At 36.8% G+C, this 12387-nt stretch overlaps 1 protein-coding gene across 1 annotated transcript in view; it reads right to left on the reverse strand.

Moving 5' to 3' along the window:
* The window catches only part of LOC106867188 (sorting nexin-17), a 53164-nt gene that overhangs the window by 6532 nt on the left and 34245 nt on the right, over positions 1 to 12387 (reverse strand). Inside the window, exons 10-14 of the mRNA XM_052966816.1 lie at positions 11664 to 11726; positions 10931 to 11044; positions 9819 to 9896; positions 7951 to 8049; positions 6261 to 6296 (exon numbers count right to left, since the gene is read on the reverse strand). Of these exons, the coding sequence (XP_052822776.1) occupies positions 6261 to 6296; positions 7951 to 8049; positions 9819 to 9896; positions 10931 to 11044; positions 11664 to 11726 (390 nt within the window). The remainder of the gene's footprint in view (positions 1 to 6260; positions 6297 to 7950; positions 8050 to 9818; positions 9897 to 10930; positions 11045 to 11663; positions 11727 to 12387) is intronic.

The raw sequence follows: 12387 nt of genomic DNA on the forward strand, positions 1-12387 counted from the left end.
CCAATGGCACTCAATACATTCCTTTTCTGCTCTAGACACAAGGCCCAAAATTTTGCGGGAAGGAGCCAGTTAATTAAACCAACCCCAGCATGCAACTGGTACTTAATATATCAACCCCCAAAAGGAAGAAAGGCAAAGTTGACCTCGACAGAATTTGAACGCAGAACATACAGCTTTTAACCTTTTATTGGCTTCAGACTTTGGACGACATTGAAGAAGGATTTTGCTGATTAAATTCACCCCAGAAGTCATGTCTTATTTCAGCTGAACTGCTAAGTTACAGGAGTGTAAAGAAACCAACACAGATTCCTTAGCACTGAAAGACAAACACAAGCACATATGTGCAGTGTGTGTGTGTGTGTGGGGGGGGTAATTGCCATTGTTTTAATTTTTTTATTCTTTTATTTGTTTCAGTCATTTGACTGTGGCAATGCTGGAGCACCACCTTTAATCGAGCAAATCGACCCCCAGGACTTATTCTTTCTAAGCCTAGTACTTATTCAGTTGGTCTCTTTTGCCAAACTGCTAAGTTACGGGGACCTAAACACACCAACATCGTTTGTCAAGTGACATTGGGGGGACAAATACAGACACACAAACACATACATACATAAATACTGGTGTTAGGAAGCGCATCCAGCCGTAGAAACTCTGCCAGATCAGATTGGAGTCTGGTGTAGCCATCTGGTTCGCCAGTCTCCAGTCAAATTGTCCAACCCATGCTAGCATGGAAAGCAGACGTTAAATGATGATAATGATGACGATATGTAACAGTCTTCTTTCAGTTTCTGTCTATCAAATCCATTCACAAGGCTTTGGTCAGCCTGAAGCTATAAGAGAAGACACTTGCCAAAGGTGCCACACAGTGGGACTGAACCCGGAACCATGTGGCTGGTAAGCAAGCTACAGTCACTCCTACGATCTACTTTTCATTAATTTACTCCTGAATTTTAAATGTAGGGCCTGTGAAGACTGGTAGGTTTATGTGGAGAAAAGAATTATTGCAATAAGAGGTTGATTACATTATGTACATCATTTACATTTGACGAATATTTGTCCTCATCTTGTTTATTGCTAACACGTTTCGGCTGATATACCCTCCAGCCTTCATCAGGTGTCTTGGGGAAATTTCGAACCTGGGTTCTCATTCCTGAGGTATTTTTCGATATTATTATTATTCAGGTCACTGCTTGGAATCGAACTCAGAATCTTGGGGTTAGTAGCCTGCACTCTTAACCACTACGCCATATGCCTGTGGGCATATGGCAAGACAACTGAGGTTGATTAGTGCACATCACTCCATAAGGAGCATAAGACCAGTTACTTGGTTTCTTGGTGCATATATTCCTCCTCCTGGACAGGATGCTGATCCATCGCAGGATTATTCCTTTTTTTCCAGCTGAGTGGACTGGAGTAACGTGAAATGAAGTGTTTTGCTCAAGAACCCAACACATCACCCAGTTCAGGAATTGAAACTACAGTCTTATGACGATGAGTCCAGCTACCTAGCCACTAAGCCATGTGCCTCCACAATAAGTAGAAATAGCTTTAATTTGTTGAGCCGTACAAAGTCTTTGAATGGAAGAAACGAAGATATGTCTTGGAATTCTTTTTCTAATGGGAGATGTGCAACTTCAAATTGAAGGAGACACCTGAGGCACAAGTTCAGCCATGATAAGGAAACCAATGCTCAGGAATAAATATCTTGTAAATATAAATGAAAACATCTATGTGTAATAAACTTACCTGTGTTCAACCTACCTGGGCAGGTCAAAGTGATAAAGACAACAGGTGAAAAAATTAACAACAAATGTAAAAACCACATTCACAATATACACCAATGATTGTTATACTGTATCAGCAAATTTCATCCAAATTCATGCAAAAATTTACATTTCTATGATTTGTTCCTTTTACACTGACCCAACTGCCATTTCATCAAAACTGATTCTAACAGAATTGGGAGATTTAAAGAAAGTAGCACAAAACTTAAGAGTTTGGTTTAGGAAAAAATAACTTCTGCTTTGTGTAGGATTATTTTGAGGTGGGTTCTTTCCAGCTAAAGTTTTACCATTTTCAAAGCAAGTGTTCCAGATTAAGTTAATCAATAATCAGACAACATTTTTGAGTTTTACACAGCATGAGGAATTGCAGAACATTGAACAACTTCCTTCAACTGTTGGAGAGCGATGAATAAAGATTGACATGACTTGAATGATAGATCCAAGTTTGCAAGAATTGTGATCAGGAATTTGTAAACTACACATTGTTTATTTTGAATATGTATTGCTTCCTGAATTTATCTCTCAATTAAGATGTGTCCTACTTCATTCTCCAACTATTCCACTTCTATATAAATACCCAGTTAATTGGCCAATGAAGAGACAGAAAGAAGCATGTGAAAAAACATTAGAATGACTAATATTAACCAACATGAGGGGGGAGAGGGGGAGGAAGAGTTCAATGGAAGTTTGTTCAGCAGAAGTGGAGGAACTCAGTTGAGAGAGAGAAAGAGAGAGACCGTATTTACAAGGGAAACCTATTCAAGAAAAGACGTTAAATGAATAGGGATTATTTGTCAAGTAGACACACCTGGAATTACCTGATCAAAGTTAAAAAAAGAAACTTTAATCCAGTAATTTATCACTGATATAAATGATTTGGGTCAAGACAGAATAAAATAAATTATATATTCTAAATGTGTACTGTATAACTTTTTTCATCACATGCACACATACGCATACACACACATACAGTTAATGCATATCACATATATACATAAATATCATCATCGTTTCAGTATCCAATTTTCTATGCTTGCATGGGTCGAATGAGATTCAATGAAGCAGATTTTGAGGGACTGAATGCCCTTCCCCTTGTCAACCCTCAAAGTAAGGTAATACTTTTTCATGGCCAGACATATTTTCACAGAAGACAGGAAAAGAAGGACACTGTTTGTGTAATGGAGATGTTTTTTTACAATAATGGCTCCATGTCAAAATGAGGGGGACACAAAAATACACCTCCATACACACACTATAAAGTAATAAATTAAATTTTTGTATAAACAACTCTAAATAGAACTAATTGCAGAAGAATTTACAATTTGGTTTTTTGAAAATGTTTACAAAATGTAAGAGGAGACAACTAAAATTTGTTCCCTTGAATATTTGAAGGAAGGAATAATTCTAAAGTAAGGTAAAATGGAACCATACACAACAACGCCATTATTAATAAAAGGAAAAAAACTATACCAAAAATGTCTCCTCTCTTCATTTTTCACTCTTCAATAAGAATTTTCAACAAGAAACAGAAAAAAAAAAACTTAGAAGTGATTCCCTCCCTTTAAGCACTCTCCACTGCCAATATGTTCCAGCTTCCAGCAAACAGAGCAATTCTATTATATTCATAATTATGAATTGAGAAACATTTGGTGGGTTAAAATACAGATATAACAAAGAAAGCTTGGAGTATTATTGCTTTTGTTGATAGCAGAGATTCTCTGTCTCGTTACGAAAGAAAAGTCGATGGTAAGGAAGACAGATGAGAAAGACAAGAAGCAAAAGAATGTTAAAATGGCAAAGAAAGAGAAGTTTTAAGAAGATGTAAGAAGAAATGAGTGTAAATGAGGATGAACGCAAGTAATTTGACCAGGTAACCAAGTATTATCAGGGTTCAGGTGAGTTTAATGTTAAGAAAATGTTAATAGTGGAGGTCAATTAGAAGAAAAAAATCTCAAGAAACCAAGAATTGTTTGAAGTAAAGTTGAATATTTGATCATCCAGGGTGTAAAATAGGGAGGGACACAACTATAGTTAAGTATATTTATTTATTCAAGAGATGTAGCATGGAAAAGAGATCACTGTTTTGATATGGAGTGACAGCACTAAGCAGTGAGGTGTATAAATATAAACTTGTTACCAGTTCAGATCTGTTTGAGGCATAAACCTGTAAAAAAAAGCCATTCACTGTGTTTTTGCCATGGAGAAAATTTCTCTCTACACACAAATAGGTGTGAGTACAGTGAGTCAGTTTGCAGCATCACCTGACCAGACTTTGGGATGCATGCATTTTGGAGTGGATATCTTCTCTACAGCAACAGAGACCAGAAAGACAGACGCTGGGAACTGACATGAGGGACAGGTCCCTCTTGTGTTTTGGTCCACACTGTAAAGTGGTTGGCGTTTGAAAGGGCATCCAGCTGTAAGAACCATGCCAAAACTGACCTCGCTTGTGCTCGTACCATGTAAAAAGCACTAAATCCACTCTAGTAAGTGGTTGGTATTAGGAAGAACATCCCGCTGTAAAAATCCTACCAAAATAGTCACAGAAGTCTGGTGTAGGCTTCTGCCTGGCTGGTTCTTGTCAAACCATCCCACCCATGCTAGCATGGAAGGCGAACATTAAACGACAAGCGAAAGGAGTTAAGACAAGGAGATGGTAGTTTTGTAGTAAGGAAAGAGTATAAATGGGTTCTAACTGAAATCTTCTTCTTCCTTCTTCGGCTGTCTGTCATAGATCAACGTTGACTGATCTTGTACAGAAATCAGTCCCTGGCAGGTTCACATGTGGGCTACAAGGCCTACTCTTAATCTGCAGCAGCAATGATACATGCGACAGGTGAAACTACCTGACAATATGAAATGTCTAAAATGAACAACCAAAGATTGGATTAGGTTATTGTGTCTACTGAGTTGATAAGATATTAGAAAACAAATCACTGGCTGAGTCTACTTAGCTGTAATTAAGCACCACACAATAACAGTTTAATTGATACCAAAAATGGTAATTTCAGTCTTGACAAGAGTTTTGTTGGTTTTTACAGTGATGGGTTCAGTTTTTGTTTTCCCAAGAGATGTTGTTCTCCCAATGATCTCCCCTGCTTAAGCCTACTTACAGCAGTCACCCACACAGACCTGATGACAGAAGGACTTTCATTGTTTTATTCTTAGATTTTATGAAAATTTTCAACTTTATAAACTAAAGTTCTATTCGTTCTGCTTTCAGGATATGAGATTTCAGTAACAATAGTTTCATGTTAGGTGAAGTAAAATACAGGAGAGTTTAGCATTTGTGAATACAAACATGGAATAATACTGGCTGTTATATAATAATAATAATAATAATAATAATAATAATTCTTTCTACTGGAAGCACAAGGCCTCGAATTTGCATAACCGGTACTTGTTTAATCAACCCCGAAAGGATGAAAGGCAAAGTCGACCCTGGCGGAATTTGAACTCAGAACGTAGCGGCAGACGAAATACTGCTAAGCATTTCACCGGGTATGCTAATGACTCTGCCAGCTCACCACCATAATAATAATAATAATAATAATAATAATAATAATAATCCTTTCTACTCTAGGAACAAAGCCTGAAATTTGGTGGAGGGGTTAAGTTGATGAGATCAATCCCAGTACTCAACCGGCACTTAATTTATTGACCCCGAAAGGATGAAAGGCAAAATCAACCTTAGCAGAACTTGAACTCAGAATGCAGCAACAGGAGAAATACCGCCAAGCATTTCACCGGGTATGCTAATGATTCTGCCAGCTCACCACCATCACAATAATAATAATAATAATAATAATAATAATCTTTTCTACTAAACGCTTGAAATTTACAAGTCCTTTTAGAGTTAGCTGCTCTTAACTTTAATTGGTCTTCTTTGAATAAGGAATAACTAATTATTGAGTGAAGCAGATTAAGGCAAGCATAACAACAGTGGAAAGGTATAAAATACTGGCTGTCATTAAGTTTAAAACTCAGCACAGACTCTATGACCACTTCGTTACTACTACTACTACTACTACTACATAAAGTAACAACAAAAATGCTATATATATATAACACTGTGCTAAACTGGCATAATAAATAAAATATTGAAAATATTTGTAAATCCATGCTGTTATTAGACTGCAAAACAAAAGTAAGGCAGGTGATAAATAAATAAAAAGAAATAATGTAAACCAAATAATGAAAGCAAAATATAAGTTTCCTAGATTAAAAATGCCACTTGCTTCAACACAAAACTGACTGAATTAAAACCTTTTCTGAAATAAAAACATTTAAATTATTTTAAAGCCATTTTGTTTCCCCATATTCTAAACCAAAAACCAAAAAGTTTTCTCTAAAAGTTAAAATACTGCTTGTCCATGCAGAAAATAAAATATCAAAAGGCAGCTATAAAAACAACGAAAATGGCTGAGGAGAGAGAAAGGAAAGATAACATGCTAACACAATGAGGATCGCACATACTTCCAAAAGTTCAGAGTATAAATATAATCCAGCTGGCTGCAGGGAAAGAAAAAACAAACAAACAGTCTTGTTATTTACATAAAGTTAATGATTATTTCTATAGTGATTTCATTAAGATAAAAAAAATTTACTATAATCATAAAAGTGAGTCTATCGTTAATCTGTAGAGAAGTTAAAGATATTTTATAAATTTGGTCATCCCATACTCTATCACTGGCACTACTGCAATATATGTTGACACTGAAGTAAGATGAAGGAGGTTTCAGCGGAGTGGCTCCTGAATGTAATTCTTCCCAGAGAGACAAAATATGTTCCACCACAGGCAAGACAATGTCTCTTACTTGGTTAACACTGTGAAAGCTGGAAAAATAAAACTCCAACACACTTCACTTCCAGTAGCAGACATATCAAGGACAATCTCTCTCTCTCCTTGTGTGTGTAGGCACTGAAGTGGCTGTGTGGTTAAATGCCTGCATCCCAACCACATGGTTCCAGATTCAGTCTCACTGCATAGCACCTTGGGCAAGAGTCTTCTATTATAACCTTAGGCCATCTAAAGCCTTGTGAGGGGATTTGCTAGGCAGAAACTGAAAGTAGTTTGTCATGTGTGCAAAATTGTGGGAATATACGGTGACAGATCCTGCTCATATTTAACCAACAGAAATCTATCTCTCAGCTAACAACATTATCAATATTTTCCTTTTGCTATATGGGGATTAAATCAGAAAATACTTGAACATAGCCTCAAAGTTAATGACTTTATTTATCTTTAATCAAAAAAAAAATCCTTGCTTCTAAACCTTATATTTTATTTCAGGATTGTTCATTTTAAGCTTCCCTAAGCATAACACTTTGGATGTTAATGAGAGAAAATACTGACAGCAAGAATATGATCAGTAAATTGAGAGAAATTATAAAGTGTCAGGGTAAGTGTTTGGAAATATTATTTTGTCTATGTTCTGAGTTCAAATCACAGCAGGGTCACTTTCCAGGATTGAGAAAATAAGCTTTACTAATATTTTGGAATCAAGTCAATTAAGATAGCCCCTATTAGAATTAACTTTTTTTCCTACACCAGCATCCGGCTAAACTAAATCCTGATACTAATTTCAGTGAGAAATTTAGTATAAATTTGTGAATAACTAAGCAGCACTTCTCTTTGATATATATCCGATGTTATTTGTAGAGTAAAACCACACAGTGATGAAATCAGGTTTGTTGAAATTCGATATTTAATAGCAATGAGATATTTTACTGGCATGCAGCGACCAGTCTTCTACATTGTTGAGTTCCAATAGAACGAAATCAAGTGATATGGACATCCTGACACCCATGACAGACAAATTTCAATTGGCTATGATCTATATGTGTGCTTTTATGCATCAAGTGCCTACAGGTTCTTTCAAAGCTAATAACACAGTATTCGGTATTCTAACAAGGTATCCATGTTAAGTTGGATACAAAGATTACCTTTTGATATTAATACCATTTCTTCTGTTGCAAATAATTAACTGAAGTTTAAGTAACTGAGCATCACTGCAAATGATGATAAAGAGATGCCTAATGATCTCTCATTTACAACTAAGTTAATTTGTCATACAAACTTAAAATCCTTTATCACTTTACAGGGTTCCCAGATTTCTTCATCTTTATACTTTGGGAAAGACAGACAGAAAATCAAAACACTCACCTCACTGAAGGTTCGACTCATATTTTGATTGGAAATAATTGGTGACGTATTGTCTCTGTTCAAGTAATCTCCCCTTGTATAATGCATTCGGTCTTGAGGCTAGAAGGGGAACAAAAGATATTACATCTTAAAACTTGAACATGCAGCATTATATTCTCTATTAAAACAACAACACACAACATGCATTGTGCAAAGCCACGGGGGATTTTTGTGCAGCTTTTCATAAATCTACAAATAATACCCATCCTGAAGAAAATGAAAGGATAACTTGCTAAAAACAATGAAGAATAAAGGCATTCTATGGATGAATATAAATTTGAAATTTCTTCTCCTCTATCCCTTAGTCAACACGTGTTATTAATTAAAGGCAAAAAATACTAAAGAGTGCATCTACATAGGCTTTAATTGCACTTGTAAAGCAAACACCTTCTAATCCATTTGATAAAGGAAAAATATTATTTTAGTATTTTGTATTTGGTTAACAAGATTCTTGGTGTGAATTTGTGTGTTGAAATGAATTTTGAAGTGTATTGGGAAGGTAGAGGGGAAATCACTAAGTTACTGATAAGGTCGCGAATAGTGATGAAAGAACTTTGACTAATAAACAACGGATTAGTTAGTTGGTTAGATATTTAACCAATTGACTAACAATAAAGAAGTGGAACTGAACCTGTGTGTGTGTGTGTCAAATTGGCATAATGCTCCTCCCAAGACACATCAAAACTATTTTAGTAGTTTTAACAATTCAACAAATAAACAATCTATGGATTCTAAAGGCCACAACACAGTCAATTTATTTCCCTTTGGTGGGGTAGTAATTCCAGTTAAAAAGTAATATAGAAGAAAGTGGGTATTTAATCTTGTCACAGAAAATCTCTTTAGTCCTATTACTTAGAGTCCATGCTGTAAAACAGTTGATTACAAGAAGAGCATCCAACCATTGGAACCATACCAAAACCAACTGAACCATATCAATGAGATAAGGTCTCTGCATGTAACATCAGTTTTCATATCAAAGAGGACAGTAATTATTTTCTACTCTAGGCAGAAGGCCTGAAATTTTTTGGGGAGGGGGCAAATCGATTAGATCGATCCGGTATGCAACTGGTACTTAATTTATCGACCTCGAAAGGATGAGAGGGAAAGTCGACCTCGGCGGAATTTGAACTCAGAACATAAAGATAGACAAAATACCACTAAGTGTTTCGCCCGGTGTGCTAACGTTTCTGCCAGCTTGCTACCTTAGAGGACAGTAATTCTGAGTAAGAACTGATGCAAATTAGACAGGAGTATTTAGTCAAAACTCTCTAGTACCAACTGGCCTGATACAGTGTACCCAGTCCACATTGTAAGACACAGACAAGATTAAAGTTGGCAGGGGGAAAATGGGTCAGTTACTCTGTGTGTGTGTGTGTGTGTGTGTGCGTGTGCGTGTGCGTGTGCGTGTGCGTGTGTGTGTGTGCAAGATGACTAATGAATGATGAGATGCTGAGACTAATTCAGCCAATGCAAACACGAACAAACAGACTTGATGATACATTATTTACATTTGGCGGATGTTTGTCCTCATCTTGTTTGTTGTTAACACAATGTTTCAACTGATATACCCTCCAGCCTTCATCAGGTGTCTTGGGGAAATTTCAAACCTGGGTTCTCGTTCCTAAGGTATTTTTCCATCAAATATCCTTCAAATGTAAATAATATAAATAATGTACATAATTCCTCATCTCTTAAATATAGAACTGTAGGCTTGATGATGATTTATTAAACAAACTAGGGAAATTTCAATCGGAGTTGGAAGGGACGGCCTACTGACACAGACCACCTCTAGTTGTAAATTTACCAAAAGAAAACAAGGTTGAACTTACTTTTTTAATTTTTTTCCCTTTTTTCTTTCTTACTAATTCATCCACCATTCCTTCCAAGCACATGCTAATTAGGATTGCCTGGAGAGAAAAAAAAGGAAAGAAAAGGCATGCATCAGTAAGAACCAAATAGCAAGAGTTCAACAAAAATAGTTTATGGTTGTAGTTAGTCCACATTATTCCCTGAGAAGCATGAGGCTGGTTTCTCAGTTTCTCTGGTGTATATATACCTTCTTGGACGCTGATCCATTGCAGGACTACTCATTTTTGCCAGTTGAGTAAACTGGAGCAATGTGAAATGAAGTGTCTTGCTCAAGAAAACAATGCATCACCTGGTCCAGGAACTGAAACCACAATCTTACGATCACGAGTGCAACACTCGTAACCACAAAACCCTACTCCAAAAGGACAAAAGGCAAAGTCAACCTTGGCAGAGTTTGAACTCAGAACGTGCAGACAGACAAAATGCTGCATTTCATCCAGCATGCTAACAATTCTGCCAGCTCACCAATGGGAGACAGTAAGCAAGCATAGGTAAGCCAAAAGGATATGCAGGAAAGTAATTTTCACAGAGATTGTGATGAAGGAGCTAATGTAAATTAGGGGGTCATGGAAAAATGGGATTTGTGATGAAGATGATGATGATAACTTATTACATTGCAAAAAAAGAAACAGGTTCAGAGAATTGCTTTTAAAATCATTCCAATGTCAGAGTATTTATTAAAACCAAACTCCTGGCACTCTGTCGGTTACAACAACATGGGTTCTAGTTGACCTGAGCAACAGAACAGCCTGCTCGTAAAGTTAATGTGCAAGTGGCTGAGTACTTCACAAGCAAGCATACTCTCAGCGTAGTTCTCAGGGAGATTCAGCATGACACAGAATGCGACAAGGCTGGTCCTTTTGAATTACTGGTACTACTCATTTTTACCAGTTGAGTGGACCTGGAGCAACGTGAAAATAAAGTGTCTTGCACAAGGACACAACACATCGCTGGGAATTGAACTCATGATCTTACGATTGTAAGCCAAGTGCCCTAACAACTAAGCCACACGCCTTCACAAAACAAAACAAAAAAAAACTTCATGGAACATTAAATAAATCGAGTGTGTTACCTGATCACTTTTGATGTTAATCCACTGAAGCTTATCTCTGGATAGCTGATACTCAAACGATATTTCCAATTGTGGCTTCATGTCCTTTTTACTACAATTATCTCTGTCAGCATACTAAAATATAAACAGAACCAATATGATGGAATATCGAAATACATTTTGCCACCAATACTTGCCCCCCACCAACCTGCCACCCAACAGCTCTGTTTCGACTTAAATAAACCAAGCCTTTCTTATCAGAATACAGAACCCAACAAACAACAAAGTTAAATCATACCACTTCCTTTTTAGGCCTATTTACCACGCTGACAAACAATGGATACTATGATGATGGTCTGAGAATATAACCCAATAGAAATCAGAACCATCCCCCATTTCTATCAGGAACAAGCAATAAAATTTACAAGGCATCAGGTCAGTTTGTTGGTTTCAAATTGTCTACAACACAAACTAACAACACAAGCTACTGCAATAATTGAATAAATATAGATATGGCGGGTGACACGTAAAAGCACCCACTACACTCTCTGAGTGGTTGGCGTTAGGAAGGGCATCCAGCTGTAGAAACTCTGCCAAATTAGATTGGAGCCTGGTGTAGCCATCCGGTTGCACCAGTCCTCAGTCAAATCGTCCAACCCATGCTAGCATGGAAAGCGGACGTTAAACGATGATGATGATGATGATGATGATTAAGTCCTACTTTAATTTAAAGATATAGAAGAGATAATCTTACTATTGTCGTGATTCTCCAGCATCTCATTCGCGTGATTTTAAAAGAGCCTTCTTTGTATTGGTCCTAGAATTCAAGAAAACGGTATATAAAGAAATAAGAAACAGTACCTATTGCATAAATAGCATTCATAAAACATATATGAAAAGGTTTATTCATCAGATGACTTTGTAAACTATCACTCATTTGCTTGTCATGTGAAATATATAGTATAATCTGTGGATTTGCATCTCATAGACTAAATGGATGTATATTTATGGTAATGCAAAGTGTGACCATTTTTATTATACAAAGCTTCCAATTCTTAAAATAAAAATTTGCATTTTTTACAATTCTGCAACAAAGAATCATACATCATGTCTGTTCAAGAAAAAAATTCAATCCATTTTACAGACAACTCTGATGAGAGGGGCTGGCAAGGCTGGAGGGCTGCACCAGGTTCTAGTCCTCTGTTTTGACATGGTTTCTATGACTGGATAGCCTTCCTAATGCCAACCACTTTGCAGAGGGTATTGAGTGCTTTTTATGTTACATCAGCATGGGTGCCTTTTACATTGTGCCAGCACGGGACGACAAGGTAACTGAGACCAAAGATGTCACATTTGAGATGTTGTCCAACAGCATCATCACTCTACTGCCAGCATCCCTGAAAACTCCCCAACTAGTGCACACCCCTCCCCTCAACCCTTCTCCAATCTTTAAAGACGTTGCCTACCTCCCTCCCTCC

This window comes from Octopus bimaculoides, chromosome 3 (genome assembly GCF_001194135.2).
Source record: "Octopus bimaculoides isolate UCB-OBI-ISO-001 chromosome 3, ASM119413v2, whole genome shotgun sequence".
NCBI lineage: Eukaryota > Metazoa > Mollusca > Cephalopoda > Octopoda > Octopodidae > Octopus > Octopus bimaculoides.